Source organism: Hypanus sabinus, chromosome 1, assembly GCF_030144855.1.
Source record: "Hypanus sabinus isolate sHypSab1 chromosome 1, sHypSab1.hap1, whole genome shotgun sequence".
NCBI classification, from domain to species: Eukaryota; Metazoa; Chordata; class Chondrichthyes; order Myliobatiformes; family Dasyatidae; genus Hypanus; species Hypanus sabinus.
The window spans coordinates 208,660,579-208,682,682 of record NC_082706.1 but is presented as its reverse complement, the minus strand read 5'-3'; the positions used below and the strand labels follow the sequence as shown (position 1 = coordinate 208,682,682).

The 22,104-nt window shown below is 44.0% G+C and overlaps 1 protein-coding gene across 4 annotated transcripts in view; it reads left to right on the top strand.

Moving 5' to 3' along the window:
• The window catches only part of cdh17 (cadherin 17, LI cadherin (liver-intestine)), a 181,159-nt gene that overhangs the window by 35,958 nt on the left and 123,097 nt on the right, over nucleotides 1-22,104 (top strand). For all 4 annotated transcript variants that reach the window (XM_059984795.1, XM_059984822.1, XM_059984814.1 and 1 more), the window contains exon 2: nucleotides 12,028-12,097. In XM_059984795.1, the coding sequence (XP_059840778.1) occupies nucleotides 12,041-12,097 (57 nt within the window). In that variant the 5' untranslated portion in view covers nucleotides 12,028-12,040. The remainder of the gene's footprint in view (nucleotides 1-12,027; nucleotides 12,098-22,104) is intronic.

Here is a 22,104-nt window from a genome sequence, read left to right as displayed (position 1 = left end):
GGAGGGAAAGGAAGAGGAAGGCAGTAATGATAGAGGACTCTATAGTCAGACAGGCGATTCTGTGGACACAGGAAAGAAGTTTGTCTCCCAGGCGCCAGGGTCTGGGATGTCCTGCAATGGGAGGGAGAACAGCCAGAGGCTGTTCGACACATTGATACCAATGACATTGGCAGGAAAAGGGAGGAGGTCCTGAAAAAAGACTACAGGGAGTTAGGAAGGAAGTTGAGAAGCAGGACCATAAAGGTAGTAATCTCGGGATTACTGCCTGAGCCACGCAACAGTGAGAGTAGGAATGGAATGAGGTGGAGGATAAATGCATGGCTGAGGGCTTGGAGCAGGGGGCAGGGATTCAGATTTCTGGATCATTGGGACCTTGTTAGGGGCGGGTGTGACCTGTACAAAAAGGAATGGTTGTACTTGAATCCCAGGGGGACCAATATCCTGGCGGGCAGGTTTGCTAAGGCTACCTGGGAGAGTTTAAACTAGAATTGTTGGGGGGTGGGAACAGAACTAAAGAGACTGGGGAAGAGACTGTTGGCTCACAAATAGAGAAAGCTTGAAGACAGTGTGTGAGGGAGGATAGGCAGGTGATAGAGAAGGGACGTGCTCAGACCAAAGGTTTGAGATGTGTCTATTTTAACACAAGGGGTGTTGTGAACAAAACAGATGAGCTTAGAGTGTGGATCAGTGCTTGGAGATATGATGTGGTGGCCATCACAGAGACTTGGATGACTCAGGGACAGGAACGGTTACTTCAAGTGCCGGGTTTTAGATGTTTCAGAAGGGACAGGGAGGGAAGCAAAAGAGGTGGGGGCATGGCACTGTTGATCAGAGATAGTGTCAGAGCTGTAGAAAAGGTGGACGCCATGGAGGGATTGTCTACGGAGTCTCTGGGGGTGGAGGTTAGGAACCGGAAGTGGTCAATAACTCTACTGTGTGTTTTTTATAGGCCTCCCAATAGTAACAGGGATATTGAGAAGCAGATAGGGAAACAGATCCTGGAAAGGTGTAATAATAACAGAGTTGTCATGATGGGAGTTTTTAATTTCCCAAATATTGATTGGCATCTCCCTAGAGCAAGGGGTTTAGATGGGGTGGAGTTTGTAAGATGTGTTCAGGAAGGTTTCTTGACACAATATGTAGATAAGCCTACAAGAGGAGAGACTGTACTTGATTTGATATTGGGAAATGAACCTGGTCAGGTGTCAGATCTCTCAGTGGGAGAGCATTTTGGAGATAGTGATCACAATTCTATCTCCTTTACCATAGCATTGGAGAAAGATAGGAACAGACAAGTTAGGAAAGCATTTAGTTGCAGTAAGGGGAAATATGAGGCTATCAGGCAAGAAATTGGAAGCATAAATTGGGAACAGATGTTCTCAGGGAAATGTATGGAAGAAATGTGGCAAATGTTCAGGGGTTATTTGAGTGGTGTTCTGCATAGGTACGTTCCAATGAGACAGAAATGATGGTAGTGTACAGGGTCTCGGCCCGAAACGTCGACAGTGCATCTTCCTATAGATGCTGCCTGGCCTGCTGCGTTCCACCAGCATTCTAAGTGTGAAGTGGTTCATTTTGGTAGGTCAAATATGAAGGCAGAATATAGTATTAATGGTAAGACTGTTGACAGTGTGGAGGATCAGAGGGACCTTGGGGTCGGATTCCATAGGACTCTCAAAGCAGCTGCGCAGGTTGACTCTGTGGTTAAGAAGATATACGGTGCATTGACCTTCATCAGTTGTGGGATCGAGTTTAAGAGCTGAGAGGTAATGTTGCAGCTATGTAGGACCCTGGTCAGACCCCACTTGGAGTACTGTGCTCAGTTCTGGTCGCCTCACTGCAGGAAGGACATGAAAACCATAGAAAGGGTGCAGAAGAGATCTTCAAGGATAAAGCCTGGATTGGGGAGCTTGTCTTATGAGAATAGGTTGAGCGAACTCGAGCTTTTCTCCTTGGAGCAATGGAGGATGAGAGGTGACCTGATAGAGGTGTACAAGATGATGAGAGGCATTGATCGTGCAGAGCCCATTCAGCGCTGAGGAGAGTACAGTCCGTCCAGGCACCCGAATGCTCTCGTACTTCCTTTCTGATGGCAGTAATGAGAAGGCATGTCCTGGATTGTGAAGATCTTTAATGGTTGATGCACCACCTCTTGAAGCTGTCCTCAATGCCGGGGAAGGCTGTGCCCGAGATGTAGCTTGCTGAGTCTGTGCAGCCCCTCTGCAATCTCTTTTAATCCTGTGCACTGGAGACTTCATCAGTGAAATATATCTTCAGTTCCACCCTTCTTCAAAAAACAGGGGTTCCTTTCTTCCATCATCGATACTGTTTTCTCCCGCGTCTCCTCCATTTCCTGGACATCTGCTCTCACACCATCTTCCTGCTGCCATAACAGGGGTAAAGTTCCTCTCGTCCTTACCCACTAACCCATGCTCTCTGCATCCAGCACATCTATCTCTGCAACTTCTGCCATCTTCAAGTGGACCCCACCACTAAAAATCTATCGTTACCTCCCCATTCCCCTCCACTTTCCTCAGGGATCACTCCCTCTGCAATTCCCTTGTCCTTTCGTCCCTGCCCACTAGTCTCCTGACACTTATCCCTGCAAGTGGAGGAAGTGGTACACCTAGTCCTGACAAAGGGTCTTGGCCCGAAACGTCGACAGTGCTTTCTCCTATAGATGCTGCCTGGCCTGCTGTGTTCCACCAGCATTCTAAATGTGTTGCTTGAAGTGGTACACCTGCCCACTCACTTCCTTGCTTGCCCCCATTCTGTGTCCCAAACAGTCCTTCCTGGTGAGGCAACACTTCACCTGCAAGTCTGTTTAGGTCATCTTTTGTATCCAGTAGCCCTTGCATGGCCTTCTCTACAATGGTGAGACCTGACACAGACTGGGGGACTGCCTTGTCCAGCAACTTTGCTCCATGTGCACAAATAACATTTCCCAGTGGTCAACCATTTCAATTCCAATCCCCATTCCCATTCTAACATGTTGTTCCATGACCTCCTCTTCCACCGCAATGTGTTGAAGCAGGGATTCGTACCCTGTTTTGGTAGCCTAAACTTCTAATGTCCTTCCCTTGGACAACATCGGTGGCATGGGGAGGGGAGACTTGCAGCTCGGGCAACTGCTGGTCTTCCATAAAAAAACCCTGCCCAGGCTTGCACCCTGGAAACTTTCCAAAGCGCAAATCCATGGTCTATCAAGACTAACGGAGGCCTACTAGCCTAAACTTAATGGCATGACCATCAATTTCTCTAACTTCAGGTAGTTTTTCTGCTTCCCCATTTCTCCATCCCCCTTCTCACTTCCCTCTCCTTCCATTCCACACTCTGGCTCCCTCATTTCCCTTCTCTCCTCCCCACAACCTATGGACTCACTTCCAAGGACTCTTCATCTCATGTCTCAATATTTATTGCTTATTTAATTATGACTAATTATTATTGTGTTTTTCATTTCTTTGTATTTACTGTGAATGCCCCAAAAAATTTAATCTCAAAGTGCATACATTTACTTTGATAATAAATATATTTAGAAGTTTGAACTTCGGATATTTGCTAAGTTGTATATTTTGTTTGGTTGTATATATGTGTGGTTGGATGACAATAAACTTGAACTTGAATGGTTCTTGATATAGGTTGAGTGAGCTAGGGCTTTTCTGTTTGGAAAATGAAAGGTGACTTGATAGAGGTGTACAGGATGATAAAAGGCATGGATCGAGTGTACAGCCAGACACTTTTTCCCAGGGCAGAAATGGCTCATACAGGGAGGAATAATTTAAGGTGTTTGGTGGAAAGCATAGGGGGAAAGTCAGAGGTAATTTCTTTACACAGAGTGGTGGGTGCATGGAATGCTCTGCTAGGGCTGGTGGTTGAGGGACATTTAAGAAACTCTTAGATAGGGACATGGATGATAGGAAAATGAGGGTTATTTAGGAGGAAAGAGTTAGATTGATTGTAGAGTACACAAGTGTGATACAGTGAGATGAGGGGACTGCACCGTGCTATAGTGTCTTGTGTTCTGTGTTTTTATCCCACCTGATGTCTCCTTTGAAAGACCATAAAACCATCAGACATAGGAGCAGAATTAGGCCATTCAGCCCATCAAGGTTGTCCACTATTGGAACATGGATATAAAATAGTCATCTACAGCACACCACAGGCCTTTCAGTCCACAATGTTGTGCTGACCACGTAACCTACTCTAGAGATTGCCTAGAGTTTCCCTACTGCATTGCCTTCTATATTTCTAAGGTCCATGTACCTATCTAAGAGTCACTTAAGAGTACCTATTGTATCCACTATTCCATCATGGCTGATTTAGTATCCCTCGCAATCCCATTCTCCTGCCTTTTCCCCGTAACATTTCTATAAATCTGGTCTCCTGTCTTACAGTTCTCTACTCTGACTTTTCACTCAGAGGAAGCAGCTGTTCTCAACTAGACATCCCTTAATTCCAGTGAGTAAAGAACATAGAAAACTGCATCACAGTACAGGCTCTTCAGCCCACAATGTTAACCTACTCTTTCAGTAGAAGAGTAACTCCTTCAGGTTAACCTACTCTTTGGTCAATCTAACCTTTCCCTCCTACACAACCCATGGTCATCCATTTTTCAGCTATCTAAGATCCTCTTAAATGTCCCATAAATGTTAAATTTGAGGTGCGATGGCAGCATTGTGGTTAGTGCAACAGTATTACTGTTCAGAATTCAATTCTGACATCTTCTAGCAGAGTTTGTATGTTCCTGCCTGCCAGCACCTGAGTTTCCTCCAGGTGCTCTGGTTTCCTCCCACAGTCCAAGTATGTACCGGTTAGTAGGTTAATTGTCCTCTGATTGGTGGGTCGTGGGGCAATGGGCTGCAAGAGCCTGTTCCGTGCTATATCTTTAAGAAAATAAATAAATCTCTCTGAATGTATGTTAATCTTTATCAGACTAAATCGTGAAGGGACACATTGCTCAAGTGTCTCAAGATGATTAAGGTTCATAGTTATGTCTCTTAAGAGTGGAGATGAGGAGTGGATGTGGTATGTATGAATTTTAGTAAAGGTTCCCCATGGTAGACTCATTCAAAAGTCAGCAGGCATGGGATCCAGTGGAACTTGGCTGTGTAGATTTAGAATCGGCTTTCCCACAGAAGACAGAGAGTGGTTGTAAATGGAGTGTATTCTGCCTGGAGATTGGTGACCAGAGGAGTTCCACAGGGATCTGTTCTGGGAACCCTGCTCTTTGTGATTTTTATAAATTCAAAATTCAAGATGTGCGATTCAGGGTTATTTAATGTCATTTCCAGTACTCAAGTGTAAAGGAGAACAAAATAATTGTTATTCCAGATCTGATGCAGCACAAAAAATAGAATAAGATAAAGAACAAAATAATAAAGAACACAATAAATATAAATACTTATGATAGCTGATACACACAGAGAATTAGATGAGGAAATGGAAGGGTGAGTTACTAAGCTTCTGTGTCTGTACTATAGTATTCTATGTTCTTTATGGCTCCTCCTATATCACATGGTCTTATGGTCAGCATGGTGATGTCAGTGCAGTGCTGGTCTCTATAATTAAGGAAATGTATTCAAAGCTACTATTCTCTTCTCATTGCTGCCATCAGGAAGAAGGTTCAGGATCAGTTATGACTCCTCAACCATCAGGCTGCTGAAACAGAAGGGATGACCTCACTCACTTCCTCTCATCCCCGCACCGAACTGTTCCCACAACCTATGGACTCACTTTCAAGGACTTTTCATCTCATGCTTTCAATATTTATTGGTTACTTATTATTTTTCTTATTCTCTTTGTATTTGCAAAGTTTGCTGTCTTTTGCACATTGGTTGTTTGTCTGTCGTATGCGTGACCTTTCATTGATTCTCTTGTGTTTCTTTGTACTTACTGTGAATGCCCGCAAATAAACAAATCTCGGGCTTGTTTATGGTGACAAATATGTACTTCGATAATACATTTACTTTGAACTTTGATATCTGGAATGGATAGGCTGTCTTATGAGAAAAGCTGAAATAGATTGGGGTTCTATCTGCCTGGGGTGAATGAGAGGTGACTTGATTGAAGTATACAAGATCAAGAAGGGCCTTGACAAGGTTTGTGTGGACAGAACAGAACATGGAACACAGAACACAGAGTACTGAATGTGTGTAGAACATTAGAGCAAAGTGCAGGCACCTCGGTCCACAAAATGTGCCAACCATTTAAACTACTCCAAGATCAATCTAACCCTTCCCTCCTACATAGCCCTCCATTTTTTCTATCATCCATGTGTCTATCTAAGAGTCTTTTAAATGTCCCTAATGTATCTGCCTCTACCACCACCCCTGGCAGCACATTGCAAGCACCCACAACTCTGTTAAACACCTACCTCTGACATCCCTGCAAATACTTTCCTCCAAATACCAATATTAGCCATTTCTGCCCTGGGAAAATAATCTCTGGCTGTTCCCTTGATCAATGCCTCTTATCATCTTTTACACACCTATCAAGTCACTTCTCATCCTCCTTCGTTTCAAAGAGGAAAAGCCCCAGCTTGCCCCGGAAGCAAAAAGTAGTAAGGTGAAAAGTAAAAGTGGCAGGCAGGCAAATCCAGGGCAAAAAGCAAAAAGAGCCACTTTTCAACATAATTGTATAAGGGCTAAGAGTGTTGTAAAAACAAGCCTGAAGGCTTTGTGTGTCAATGCGAGGAGCATTCGTAACAAGGTGGATGAATTGAGTGTGCAGATAGTTATTAATGAATACGATATAGTTGATATCACAGAGACATGGCTCCAGGGTGAACAAGGATGGGAGCTCAACATCCAGGGATATTCAATATTCAGGAGGGATAGACAGGAAAGAAAAGGAGGTGGGGTAGCATTGCTGGTTAGAGAGGAGATTAACGCAATAGAAAGGAAGGACATTAGCCTGGAGGATATGGAATTGATATGGGTAGAGCTGCATAACACTAAGGGGCAGAAAATGCTGGTGGGAGTTGTGTACAGGCCACCTAACAGTAGTAGTGAGGTTGGGAATGGCATTAAACAGGAAATCAGAAATGCGTACAATAAAGGAACAGTAGTTATAATGGGTGACTTCAATCTACATATAGATTGGGTGAACCAAATTGGTAAGGGTGCTGAGGAAGAGGATTTCTTGGAATGTATGCGGAATGGTTTTCTGAACCAACATGTCGAAGAACCAACTGGAGAGCAGGCCTTGGGTATGGAGCAATGAGAAAGGGTTAGTTAGCAATCTTGTCGTGCGAGTCCCCTTGGGTAAGAGTGACTATGATATGGTGGAATTCTTCATTAAGATGGAGAGTGACATAGTTAATTCAGAAACAAAGGTTCTGAACTTAAAGAAGGGTAACTTTGAAGGTATGAGATGTGAATTAGCTAAGATAGACTGGCAAATGATACTTAAAGGGTTGACGGTGGATATGCAATGGAAAGCATTTAAAGATCGCATGGATGAACTACAACAATTGTTCATCTCAGTTTGGCAAAAGAATAAACCAGGGAAGGTAGTGCACCTGTGACTGACGAGGGAAATTAGGGATAGTATCAAGTCCAAAGAAGAAACATATAAATTAGCAAAAAAAAGCAGCACACCTGAGGACTGGGAGAAATTCAGAGACCAGCAGAGGAGCACTTTCCCTTTAGTTAGGAAAGGGAAAAAAGATTATGAGAGAAAGCTGGCAGGGAACATAAAAACTGACTGTAAAAGCTTTTATAGATAAGTGAAAAGCAAAAGATTGGTCAAGACAAATGTAGGTTCTTTACAGTGAATTGAAACAGTGAAACAGTGTTTACAGTGAAACAGGTGAATTGATCATAAGGAACAAAGACGTGGCAGACCAATTAAATAACTACTTTGGGTCTGTCTTCACTAAGGAGGACATAAATAATCTTCCGGAAATAGTAAGGGACCGAGGGTCTAGTGAGATGGAGGAACTGAGGGAAATGCATGTTAGTAGGGAAGTGGTGTTAGGTAAAATGATGGGATTAAAGTCAGATAAACCCCCAGGGCCAGATGGTCTGCATCCCAGAGTGCTTAAGGAAGTAGCCCAAGAAATAGTGGATGCATTAGTGATAATTTTTCAAAACTCCTTAGATTCTGGATTAGTTCCTGAGGATTGGAGGGTGGCTAATGTAACCCCACTTTTTAAAAAAGGAGGGAGAGAGAAACCGGGGAATTATAGACCGGTTAGTCTGACATTGGTGGTGGGGAAAATGCTAGAGTCGGTTATCAAAGATGTGATAACAGCACACTTGGAAAGAGGTGAAATCATCGGACAAAGTCTGCATGGATTTGTGAAAGGAAAATCATGTCTGACGAATCTTACAGAATTTTTTGAAGATGTAACTAGTAGAGTGGATAGGGGAGAGCTAGTAGATTCTCAAAAGGCTTTTGACAAGGTCCCACTCAGGAGATTATTGTGCAAACTTAAAGCACACGGTATTGGGGGTATGGTATTGATGTGGATAGAGAATTGGTTGGCAGACAGGAAGCAAAGAATGGGAGTAAACGGAACCTTTTCAGAATGGCAGGCAGTGACTAGTGGGGTACCGCAAGGCTCAGTGCTGGGACCCCAGTTGTTTACAATATATATTAATGATTTAGATGATGGAATTAAATGCAGCGTCTCCAAGTTTGCGGATGACACAGAGCTGGGCGGTGGTGTTAGCTGTGAGGAGGATGCTAGGAGGATGCAGGGTGACTTGGATAGGTTAGGTGAGTGGGCAAATTCATGACAGATCAATTTAATGTGGATAAATGTGAGGTTATCCACTTTGGTTGCAAGAACAGGAAAACAGATTATTATCTGAACGGTGGCCGATTAGGAAAAGGGGAGATGCAACGAGAACTGGGTGTCATTGTACACCAGTCATTGAAGGTGGGCATGCAGGTACAGCAGGCAGTGAAAAAGGCAAATGGTATGTTGGCATTCATAGCAAAAGGATTTGAGTACGGGAGCAGGGAGGTTCTACTGCAGTTGTACAAGGCCTTGGTGAGACCGTACCTAGAATATTGTGTGCAGTTTTGGTCCCCTAATCTGAGGAAAAACATTCTTGCCATCGAGGGAGTACAGAGAAGGTTCACCAGATTGATTCCTGGGATGGCAGGACTTTCATATGAAGAAAGACTGGATCGACTAGGCTTATACTCACTGGAATTTAGAAGATTGAGGGGGGATCTTATTGAAACATATAAAATTCTAAAGGGATTGAACAGGTTGGGGAAGTCCATAACAAGGGATCACAGTTTAAGGATAAAGGGGAAGCCTTTTAGGACTAAGATGAAGAAAAACTTCTTCACACAGAGAGTGGTGAATCTGTGGAATTCTCTGCCACAAGAAACAGTTGAGGCCAGTTCATTGGCTATATTTAAGAGGAAGTTAGATATGGCCCTTGTGGCTAAAGAGATCAGTGGGTATGGAGAGAAAGCAGGTACAGGGTTCTGAGTTGGATGATCAGCCATGATCATACTGAATGGCGGTGCAGGCTCGAAGGGCCGAATGGCCTACTCCTGCACCTATTTTCTATGTTTCTATGTTTTGTTTGACCTATTCTCATAAGACATGCTCTCTAATCCAGGCAGCACCCTGGTGAATCTCCTCTGCACCCTCTCTAATCCAGGCAGCACCCTGGTAAATCTCCTCTGCACCCTCTCTAATCCAGGCAGCACCCTGGTAAATCTCCTCTGCACCCTGTCTAAAGCTTTCACATCTTTCCCATAATGAGATGACTAGAAATAAACACTATACACCAAATATAGTCGAACCATAGTTTTGTAGAGCTGTAACATTACCTTGTCCACGTAACCATATAACCATATAACAATTACAGCATGGAAACAGGCCATCTCGGCCCTTTTAGTCTGTGCCAACGCTTACACTCACCTAATCCCACTGACCCGCACTCAGCCCATAACCCTCCATTCCTTTCCTGTCCATATACCTATCCAATTTTACAATAAATGACAATATCGAACCTGCCTCTACAACTTCTACTGGAAGCTCATTCCACACAGCTACCACTCTCTGAGTAAAGAAATTCCCCCTTGTGTTACCCTTAAACTTTTGCCCCCTAACTCTCAAATCATGCCCTCTTGTTTGAATCCTCCCTACTCTCAATGGAAAAAGCCTATCCACGTCAACTCGATATATCCCCCTCATTATTTTAAATACCTCTATCCAGTCCCCCCTCAACCTTCTACGCTCCAAAGAATAAAGATCTAACTTGTTCAGCCTTTCCCTGTAACTTAGGTGCTGAAACCCAGGTAACATTCTAGTAAATCTCCTCTGTACTCTCTCTATTTTGTTGATATCTTTCCTATAAATCAGTGACCAGAACAGTAAACAATACTCCAAATTCGGCCTCACCAATACCTTGTACAATTTTAACATTACATCCCAATTCCTATACTCAATGCTCTGATTTATAAAGGCCAGCATACCAAAAGCTTTCTTCACCACCCTATCCACATGAGATTCCACCTTCAGGGAACTATGCACCATTATTCCTAGATCACTCTGTAGGACACAGATGAGGAACTTTATTACCTTTTGTGTCTTTGAAACTCTCTTCCTTAAATATCACATGGCAGAACTTCTTAATAGTTTCATATTAGATCATTAGATATAGGAATACAGTAAGGCCATTTAGCCCATTGAATCTCCTCTGTCATCCCACTATGGCTGATTTACTTTCCCTCTCAAACCTATTCTACTGCCTTCTCCATGTAACCTTCTGTTCCCTGACTAATCAAGGACCTAACAACCTCTGCTTTAAACGTAACCAGTGACTTGGCCTCCACAGCTGTCTTTGGCAATGAATTCCACAGACTGCACAATGCTTTATATAGGTTCACTTCTGTCTGTTAGGAGTTTGCACGTTCTCCCTGTGAATGTTTGGCTTTCCTCCGGGCGCTCCGGTTTCCTCCCATGGTCTAAAGATGTACTGGTTAGAAGGTTAATTAATCATTGTAAATTGTCTTGTGATTAGGCTAGGTTAAATCAGAGCTCAAAAGTCCAGAGGGGCCTGTTCTACGCTTTATCTCAATAAATAAAATAAGTAAGTCAATTTCCCCTCATCTCTGTTCTAAAGGGATGTCCTTGTAATCTGAGGCTGTGTCCTCAGGTTTTAAACTTGCCATTACACACCCAGTTTATCTGACCTCTCAATATCCTACCACTGTGTATGTTTAATATTCCCCCACCCCTCTGTGCTTTGTGTGCTGTAGTGTTCTATGATTCTATGAGAATTTGGATCAGAGGTTGTAATCAGATCAGGAATAATCTTACTGAAGCAAGCATTTTTAGGCTACATAGCTGGGTCTGCTCCCAGTTTGCAACTTCATCTTTGACAGTAATTATGATTGCACAGTAAATTGTGGTCTTTGCATATGAAATATCACATTTTCTGCATTTAATCTTACACGGTACTGTAATAATTTTATGTATTGCACTGTACTGCTGCCACAGAAATAAACAAATTTCATGATATATGTGAGTGACGATAATCCTGGTTCTGATATGGGTCTCTATTGTGGACTGAGAGTGGGAAGGAGGCACGGGGAGGGGAATCCTAGTTGGGAAAGGGAGAAGAGAGAGGGGAGGGAGCGGGAAGCACCAGAGAGACATTGTGTAATAATCAATAAACCTGTTGGAATCAAGTGACCTTGCCTGGTGTATTAGGGCTGGGTGTGTCTACACCCACACCAGGCACTCCTTCTCTGCCACTTGTCCCACACCCCTCCCACAGCCTCCAGCCTCGCCATTCCCAACATCCTTTGCTCTTGCCAGGTTTACAAACTTGCTTTCCACTCCACATTGACAAGTACATTAAGTACTGTGCTATCCACACACACACACGCACGCATGCACGCACACACACACACGCCTTAGACTTTTGAATAGTACTGTTTATATTCAGGAATGGTTTACAATCTTGCAGTGAAATAGAGATGGCTTGTCTTACTAGACTCTCATTTTTGTGCTCTGAGAAGACTTAATTTTTCTTTATGTCTTTGTCACAGGTACTAGTTGATCATGAGGAAATCCAGTCACCAGCACATTGGCCAGCATCTTTTAAGTCTTATTGCATTAGTAAGTTTTTTTTTAAATCTTGAATTTGTCTTCACAAATAATAGTAATATTAAATTAGAATGTTATTAATTTATATTAAATTATAGTCTGACATGTCAGTCCATGGCCTCCTCTTCTGCTACATTGAGATTCTCTGGTTGGAGGAGCAACACACTTTAGTCTCTCTTTTTCTCCAGTCTAGTTCCCCTCTCACACCATCTCTTCCCCTCATCTTCCCATCACCTCCCCAATGCCCCTTCTCCTTCACTCTCTCCCACAGTCTACTCTCCTCTTCTGTCAGATTATTTCTTCTTCAGCCTTTCATCTCTTCTACCTATCGCCTCCCAGCTTCTTACTCCATCTTTCCTCTCTCACCTCCACATCCCTCGGCTTCACCTATCCTCTTCTAGCTCGTTCAGGTTCAGGTTTGTGTCATTCAACTGCACACGTGTATAGCACCAAATGAAACAACATTCTACCAGACCAACTTGCACAACACAGTCCATATAACACACACACAACACATAAAGTAATATTGCTACAAATAAGTTAACGTAATAAAGTATATTCCAGAAGGTTGGCATTTAGCAAAGGGCGCATTAATGACACAAGTTAAAAAATAAACAGTTGAAATGCTAGCGACGTTCACGCAGAGCTGGTTGGTGACGGGGAGTTCTGCAGTCTCACATCCTGAGGGAAAAAAACCAAAGGTATAGCTATGGGCATCCACATGGGTCCCAGATACACCTGTCTTCTTGTTAGCTATGTGGAACAGTCTATGTTCCACGCCTACACTGGCATCACTCCCAAACCTTTCCGACGCTACATCAATGTCTGCATTGGTGCTGCTTTCTGCCCCCATGCTGAGCTCATCGGCTTCATCAGCATTGCCCCCAACTTCCACCCTGCCCTCAAATTTATCTGGTCCATTTCCAAGACCTCTCTCCCCTTCCTTGATTGATGTTTCTATCTCTGAAGACATCTACTGAAATCTTTTATAAACCCACTGATTCTCACAGCTACTTGGACTATACCTCTTCCCACCTTGTCTCTTGTGAAAATGATATCCCCTTCTCTCAGTTCCTCCATCTCCTCCCCACCTACCATCAAGACGAGGCTTTTCACTCTAGAATGAATGAGATGTCCTCTTTCTTCAAAGGAAGGGGCTTTCCTTCCTCCACCGTCAATCCTGACCTCACCCGTATCTCTTCCATTTCCATAAGACCATAAGATATAGGAGTAAAATTAGGCCATTTGGCCCATCGAGTGGGCTGCCCCATTTCATCCAATTTTCCTCTCAGCCCCAATCTCCTGCTTTCTGTCTGTATCCCTTCACACCCTGACTAATCAAGAAATTATCAACCTCTGCCTTAAATATACATAAAGACTTGGCCTCCACAGCTGTTTGTGGCAAAGAATTCGAAGATTCACCAGCCTCTAGCATGCCTACCCTCACTCCATCTTCCCGCCACACTACCAGGTATAGGATTCCTCTTGTCCTCACCTACCACCCGACTAACCTCTGTGTCCAACACGTAACTTCCATCATCTCCAACGGGCTCCCACCACCAAGCACATCTTTCCCTCCCCCCAACTTGTTGCTTTCCGCAGGGATCGCTCCCTACATGACTCGCTTGTCCATTTATCCAGGAGCTACTCATCCTTGCAAGTGGAACAAGTGCTACACCTGCCCCAACACCTCCTCCCTCGCTACCATTCAGGTCCCTAAACAGTCCTTCCAGGTGAGGAGACACTTCACCTGCGAGTCTGATGGGGTCATCTACTGTATACAGTGCTCCCAGAGTGGCCTCCTGTATATTGGTGAGACCCGATGCAGATTTGCAGATCGGGAGACCGCTTCGCTAAGCATCTACACTCCTTCTGCCAGAAAAAAGCAGGATCTCCTGCTGGCCGCCCTCTTCAATTCCACCCAGTGCTGTTTTGACACGTCAGTCCACGGCCTCCTCTATTGTTACAATGAGGCCACACTCAGGTTGGAAGCTTATATTCCTCCAACCTGATGGCATGAACATTGATTTCTTGAACTACTAGTGATTGCCCCCCTCCCCCTCTCAGCCCGAAACATTGACTGTTTACTCTTTTCCATAGATACAGCCTGAGCTGCTGAGTTCCTCCAGCATTCTGTGTGTGTTGCTGGGGGAAGAAGCTGTTTCCCATCCTGACGTGCTTCCTGTCCTCATGCTCCAGTTCTTGCCCTGATGCTGCGGTACCTGCTGCCTGATGTTGGACTGATGGGAGGGCTCACTAACAATGCTATGGGCCCTGTATACGCAATGCCCATGACAAATGATCTCAGATGGGTGGAAAGGGGACTCTGATGACTCTGCGGCCCTCGCAGTCTTGTGACCTGCAGGTTGTTCTCCTTCCCTTCTCTCCACCGTCTTGTTCTGGCTTCTGCCCTCTTCCATTCCAGTCCTGACGGAAGGCCTTGGCTCGAAACGTCGACTGCTTGTCTCCACCCCCCCCCCACTCCCCCCATGATGTTGCCTGAACTGCTGAGTTCCTCTTTCATCTTGTGTGTGTTACTCTAGTATTTCTCTTCTTGCTGTTGCCATCAGGAAGGAGCTGAGTCCATGAGTCTCAAGTCCCACACCAGCAGGTTCAGGAACAGTGACGATTATCCCTCAGCCAGTGGGGATAACTTTACCCACCTTCAACACTGAACTGGCTCCACAATCTACGGGCTCACCTTTAAGGACCCAACAACCCATGTTCTCGATATTTATTGCTTAGTTATTTTTTATTATTATTATTACTACTGTATTGTGGTCTTTTGCACTCTGGTTGTCTGTCCTTGTCATGTGTGCTTCTTTGTATCTACTGTGAATGCCTACAGGGTAGAATATGGTGACATATAGTATATGTACGTTGATAATAAATTTACTTTAAGCTTTGAAGTATTTTGTTGATGACCATTATTAATCATTATATTTATTATAATTTATTCAATCTTTTTATTGAATGGAATTGTAGCTTCTAATGCTCTCAGGACATTATTGACCATCAAGCCTCTTTTCCTAGTGTAGTGTTAAATGCTCCTGCGCAAGCATCTACCCAGTTACCTTTCACCACACCTTCACCACTGGGAGCCAGGAGCTGATTGCTCAATAGGAATTTAAATTTAGAGAGCTTTCTTTGTTCATTTACAGTTGAGCAACAACTGAGAAACACTTCGCCTGAGGAAATAATTTGACATAATAACCTACTGTTAAGCTTCTCTGCTTGACCAACTGCCAGAACTTGATACCATTTTCTTTTCAAAATTACAAATATCACTTTTAATTGGACTTTAACACAATAAACAACAGACATTTTACTACATATTAAAATAATTTTTTAACTGGAGGATTTATTAAGAATTTATTAACAGTTTGACTAATTAACGTCACTCACCATGCCTGACACTCTACCCACTTCAAGTTCAAGATAATTGGCACCTGGCTGTATGTATACAACCAAACAAAACAACATTCCTCTGGAGCACAAAACGTATATAACGCACAGCACATAAAACAAAATACTACCACAAATAAGTTGTTTGTTTGTTGTGCTGTTACGCTGCTGCTGTTTAGGGCAGCTACAAAGGTCCTCCATCCCTTATGATGCCCAGGGCTTCCTTTGTTGTGTCAGTAGCTTCCTCTTGATTTCCACTACTGTCAGCCATGCAAGTCGCAGCTGGAGACTCAGGAATACCGTCGCACTCAGATGTAGAAGGATCCTTCATTGCTGTTTCTGTAACAGTTTTGTTTTACCAGTCAGAGTTGCTAGCCCTGAGCTGAAACCCTGAACCCAGAGGACCGGTAGACCACTCTGAGTCTATCCTCTACCCTTTGGCATAGGTGACCCTGACTCCAGGCAACATAGCTTTCCGGGTGATTGAGGCACACAATCGATCGTGGTCCTCTTGGAGGAAAAAATAAGTTAATACAATATAATTCAAAATGTATGCAGTACACAGCACAGGTAAACAGTTCACTGTCTGAGTGACAAGACTTTGGTATGCAGCGATCTCATAGACTCAGGGAAGAAGTTGTTGCCTGGTCTGACAGTCCTACTCATGTTCCTGTACCTCCTTCCTGATGGTAGTGGGTCAGAGAGATTGTGGGATGGGTGGTAGGGATCCTCAACAATGCTGTAGGCCCTTTGTCTGCAATGCTGCCAGTAAATGTCACATTTAGGGGAAAGTGCGGTGGGGGTGGGGGAGTGCAGGTATCCTAATGAACCTGTTTTTACAAATGTTTTTTTCAGAAATTAATCGCAATGACTTGGTTATTGAGTAAGGTTACGATGAGTAATCTCACACAAGAACCAACGACAGGCGATGACAAGTTTAAAAATTATAAGGTTTTAATTCAGTCTGTTTTTCATTCCACCACAGATACAGGGCTTTTTTTTGATTCATGAAACCAACCATGAAAGTAGGGAGATTAACCTGTGGAGGATTTTCAGTAGGAAATGCTTCCTGTTGGATTCCTGCCTGCACGAGGAATGTCGTGCTAATCAAAACAACTCACTGGGTAACTTGTAATACCGAACTTGAAGAGAATAGTTGCTGGGCTTTGAAAATTGCAGATGGAATGTAGTGTCGGGAAGTGTAGGGTCATGCACTTTGGTAGGTGGAATAAAGATGCAGAGTATTTTCTAAATGGGAAGAAAATTCAACAATCAGAGCTGCAAAGGGATTGTGGAATCCTCGTGCACTGAGGCAAAATAAAATTGTCAGATCTTGTAAATTCACAATATCGCTATATCAGTAATGGAAAAAACTGACAGTGACTGTGAACACGGAGAGTGGTGGGTCCGTGGACACCCTGCCAGAGGTGAAGGTAGAGATAGATATATCAGGGCATTAAAGAAACTCATAGATAGACACATGGATGATAGAATAACGGACACCCCTCTAGGAAGGAAGAGTTAGATTGATCTTCCAGTAGGTTAACAGGACGACACAATATTTTGGATGAAAGGGCCTGTACTGTCCTGTGTTCAAGGCTCAACTTTATTCACCATATACGTTTACATGTATAAGAAATACATTGATAACGACCAGCATGTATTTACAATGTAAACAGCATTATAAAAAGTGGTTTAAAATGTTTCCAGTGCAGTGACGGGGGTAATAGATAGAAGGGTAGGGGTGGGCTATCTAGAATGGTTGATCAAATTAACTGTCTGGGAGAAGAAATGCTTGAGATGGTTTTTGTTTGAATAGTCTTACAGAGCTTTGCAGAAGGGAAAAGGCAGTTTGCAGAGAGGGTTGGGTCTGCAATGATCTTTCCTGCCCGCTCCTTTGTCCTGGACTCATCCAAGTCCGGCAGTGGTGGCAGACTGCAGACAATGACCTTCCCTGCTGACCTGACAGTTTGCTGTCGTTTTCCTATATTGTGAGAGGATGCTGCATCAAACCAGATAGTGATGGCTGATGACAAACACAAGAAGGTCTGCAGATGCTGGAAATCCAGAGCAACACACACAAAATGCTGGAGGAACTCAGCAGGCCAGGCAGTGTCCATGGAAATGAATAAACTGTCGGCATTTTGGGCTGAGACCTTGTTTCAGGACTGGAAAGGAATGGGGAAGATGCCAGAATAAAAAGGTGGGCAGGAGGGGAAGGAGGATAGTTAGAAAGTGATAGGCGTAGATATGTGGTTAGGAAAGGTAAATGGCAGGAGAGGAAGGAATGTGATAGAAGAGAAGAATGGACCATGGGGGAAAGGGAAGGAGGAGGGGACCCGGGGGAGGTGATAGGCAGGTGAGAGGATATAAGAGGCCAGAGTGGAGAATAGAGGAAGAGGGGAGGGGAAGGGAACAATGTTTTACTGGAAGGAGAAATTGATATTCATAGTATCAGGTTGGAGGCCACCCAGACATTGCTCCTCCACGCTGAGGGTGACCTCATCTTGGCACAAGAAGAGGCCATGGACTGACATGTTGGAACAAGAATGGCAATTGGATTTAAAGTGTTTGGCCACTGGCAATTCCACTGTTGGCAGATGGAGCAGGGGTGCTCGACAAAGTGATCCCCCAATTTATGACAGTCTCATCAGTGTAGAAGAGGCCTTATTGTGATCACCGGACACAGTAGGAAACCCTAGCAGATTTTCAGGGGCACTAGCTGAAGTGAGGATGCTCTCTGTGATAGTGTGTGCAATTGCACCAGCATGTCAGTTTTACTGGAGTAACTCCCCTGAGCTAAGACTAACATTTAGATACCTGTTCTTCAATTTCCTGAGGTTTGCAATTTGTTAATTCCTTCTGGAACTCACTCTTCAAGAATGGGCATGTTTGTTTGGCATCTATTAAGAACATTCTCACTTCTCTTGTGGAGTTCCCACAGAAACAGAATTTATCTCCGGGGTTTGTGTTGTAGGGATCCATATGCAAACAATAAACTGCCTTGCTGTGATGCATTTATATCAAATGTGATAACTAACTAATGTCTTGATGTTATTTTATTTCCCTTTAGTAATTAATGAGAACCACAAAGTCCAAAATACAAAGTAAATTTATTATCAAAGTAATATGTCACCATACTCTACCCTGAGATACACTTGCTTGCGGGCATTCGCAGTAGAACAAAGAAGTATAATAGGATCACTGAAAAACTACACCCATTCATTCGGCACACAGCAATGGTGTCATCAGCAAACTTAAATATGGCATTGGAGTTGTGTTTAGCCACACAGTCATAAGTGTAAAGTGAGTAAAGCAGGGGTCTAAGCACACAGCCTGTGCAGATGGCGATTGTGGAGGAGATGTTGTTGCCAATCTGAACTGACTGGGGTCTGCAAGTGAAGAAATCCAGGATCCAATTGCACAAGGGGGTATTGAGGCCAAGGTCTTGGAGCTTATTGATTAGTTTTGAGGGGATGAAAGTGTTGAATTCCGAGCTATAGTCAATAAAGAGCATCCTGATGTTTGCATCTTTGCTGTTCAGATGTTCCAGGGTTGAGTGAAGGGCCAATGAGATGGCATTTGTTGATGATCTGTTGTGACGGTAGGCAAATTGGAGAGGATCCAAGTTGCTCCTCAGAGGCAGGAGTTGATATGTTTTATCAACAGCCTCTCAAAGCACTTGGCCACCTTGGGTGTAAGTGTTACTGGATGAAAGTCATTCTGACAGATTACCACATTCTCCTTAGGCACCGGTATAATTGAAACCTGCTTGAAGCAGGTGTGTACCTCAGTCTGCTGAAGTGAGAGTTAATGGTCTCGGTGAACGTTAAGTGATAGTTAATGGTATCGGACAGCAAATGTCACCCTACTTTTTAGAAAAAGATGTAGGCAAAAGATAGGCAACTATATGCCAGTTAGCTTAACATCTGTAGTTGGGAACATGCTTGAAGTTGTCATTAAGGAAGAAAAAGCAAAATGTTTAGAAAGGAGTGGTTCCATTAGACAGACAAAGCATGGACTCAGAAAGGGCAGGTCCTGTTTGACAAACTTACTGGAGTTCTTTGCGGACATAATGAGTTCAGTGGATAGATAGAGAGGAACAGGTGGATGTTGTATACTTAGATTTCCAGAAGACGTTCGATAAGGTTCCACACAAGAGACTGATAAATAAGATACGGATGCATGGTATCGGGGGAAGTGTATTGGCATGGATAGTGGATTGGTTAACCAATAGAATGCAGAGAGTTGGTATAAATGAGTGTTTCTCCGGTTGGCAATCTGTGGTGAGTGGGATGCTGCAGGGATTTGTGCTGGGCCCGCAGCTGTTTACCATTTCCACTGATGATTTGGAAGAGGGGCCTGAGTGTAGCGTAGCAAAATTTGCTGATGACCCTAAACTGAGTGGAAAAGCAAATTGTGCAGAGGATGTGGAGAGTCTGCAGAGGGATATAGATAGGTTAGGTGAGTGGGCCAAGGTCTGGCAGATGGAATACAACGTTGGTAAATGTGAGATCATGCACTTTGGAAGCAATAATAGAAAAGCAGATTATTATTTAAATGGTGAAAGATTGCAGCATGCTGTTGTGCAGAGGGACTTGGGAGTGTTTGTTCATGAATAGCAAAAAGTTGGCTTGCAGGTACAACAGGTTATTAAGAAGGCAAACAGAATGTTGGCCATTGCTAGAAGGATTGAATTCAAGAGCAGGGTGGTTATGCTGAGACTATACAGGGTACTAGCGAGGCCACACCTGGAGTACTGTGTGCATTTCTGGTCTCCATACTAGAGGAAGGATAGATTGGCTTTGGAGGGAGTGCAGAGGAGGTTCATCATGTTGATTCCAGGGATGAAGGGGTTAACCTATGAGGAGAGATTGAGTTGCCTGGGACTATACTATCTGGAGTTCAGAAGAATAAGAGGGGATCTTATAGAAACATACAAAATTTTGAAAGGGATAGGTAAGAAGGAAGCAGGAAAGTTGTTTCCATTGGTAGGTGAGACAGAACTGGGGAACATTATTGATCAATAAAGTATGTCTGTCTGTCTGTCCGTCTCTGGAAAAAACAGTTTCTCCTCATCTCCGTCCTAAATCTTCTCCCCTGAATCTTGACGTAATGGGTTTTGTTACAGCCGCACCAACCAAGAATAGAGTAGAAATATAGCAATATAAAACCATAAATAATTAAATAATAATAAGTTAATTATTCCAAGTGGAAATTAGTCCAGGACCAGCCTATTGGCTCAGGGTGTCTGACACTCCGAGGGAGGAGTTGTAAAGTTTGATGGCCACAGGTAGGAATGACTTCCTATGACGCTCAGTGTTACATCTCGGTGGAATGAGTCTCTGGCTGAATGTACTCCTGTGCCTAACCAGTACATTATGGAGTGGATGGGAGACATTGTCCAAGATGGCATACAACTTGGACAGTATCCTCTTTTCAGACACCACCATCAGAGAGTCCAGTTCCACCCCACAAAATCACTGGCCTTACAAATGAGTTTGTTGATCCTGTTGGTGTCTGCTACCCTCAGCCTGCTGCCCCAGCACACAACAGCAAACATGATAGCACTGGCCACCACAGACTCATAGAACATACTCAGCATTGTCTGGCAGATGTTAAAGGACCTCAGTCTCCTCAGGAAATAGAGATGGCTCTGACCCTTCTTGTAGACAGCCTCAGTGTTCTTTGACCAGTCCAGTTTATTGTCAATTCGTATCCCCAGGTATTTATAATCCTCCACCATGTCCACACTGACCCCTTAGATGGAAACAGGGATCACCAGTGCCTTAGCCCTCCTCAGGTCCACCACCAGCTACTTAGTCTTTTTCTCATTAAGCTGCAAATGATTCTGCTCACACCTTGTGACAAAGTTTCCAACCGTAGCTCTGTACTCAGCCTCATCTCCCTTGCTGATGCATCCAACTATGGCAGAGTCATCAGAAAACTTCTGAAGATGGCAAGACTCTGTGCAGTAGTTGAAGTCCGAGGTGTAGATGGTGAAGAGAAAGGGAGACAGGACAGTCCCCTGTGGAGCCCCAGTGCTGCTGACCACTCTCTCTGACACACAGTGTTGCAAGTGCACGTACTGTGGTCTGCCAGTCAGGTAATCAATAATCCATGACACCAGGGAAACATCCACCTGCATCACTGTCAGCTTCTCACCCAGCAGAGCAGGGCGGATGGTGTTGAACGCACTGAAGAAGTCAAAAAACATGACCCTCACAGTGCTCGCTGGCTTGTCCAGGTGGGCGTAGACACGGTTCAGCAGGTAGACGATGTCATCCTCCACTCCTAGTCGGGGCTGGTAGGCAAATTGGAGGGGGTCTAAGTGTGGCCTAACCATAGGCCGGAGCTGCTCTAGAACAAGTCTCTCCAGGGTCTTCATGATGTGGGAGGTCAATGCCACCGGTCTGTAGTCATTGGAGCCACTGGGGCGCGGCGTTTCCAATACAGGGACGAGGCAGGACGTCTTCCACATCACAGGAACCCTCTGGAGACTCAGGCTCAGGTTGAAGACATGGTGAAGAACTCCACATAGCTGGGTGAATCAGAGTGGTGAATCTATGGAATTCTCTGCCCAGGGAAGCAGTTGAGGCTTTCTCACTAAATAT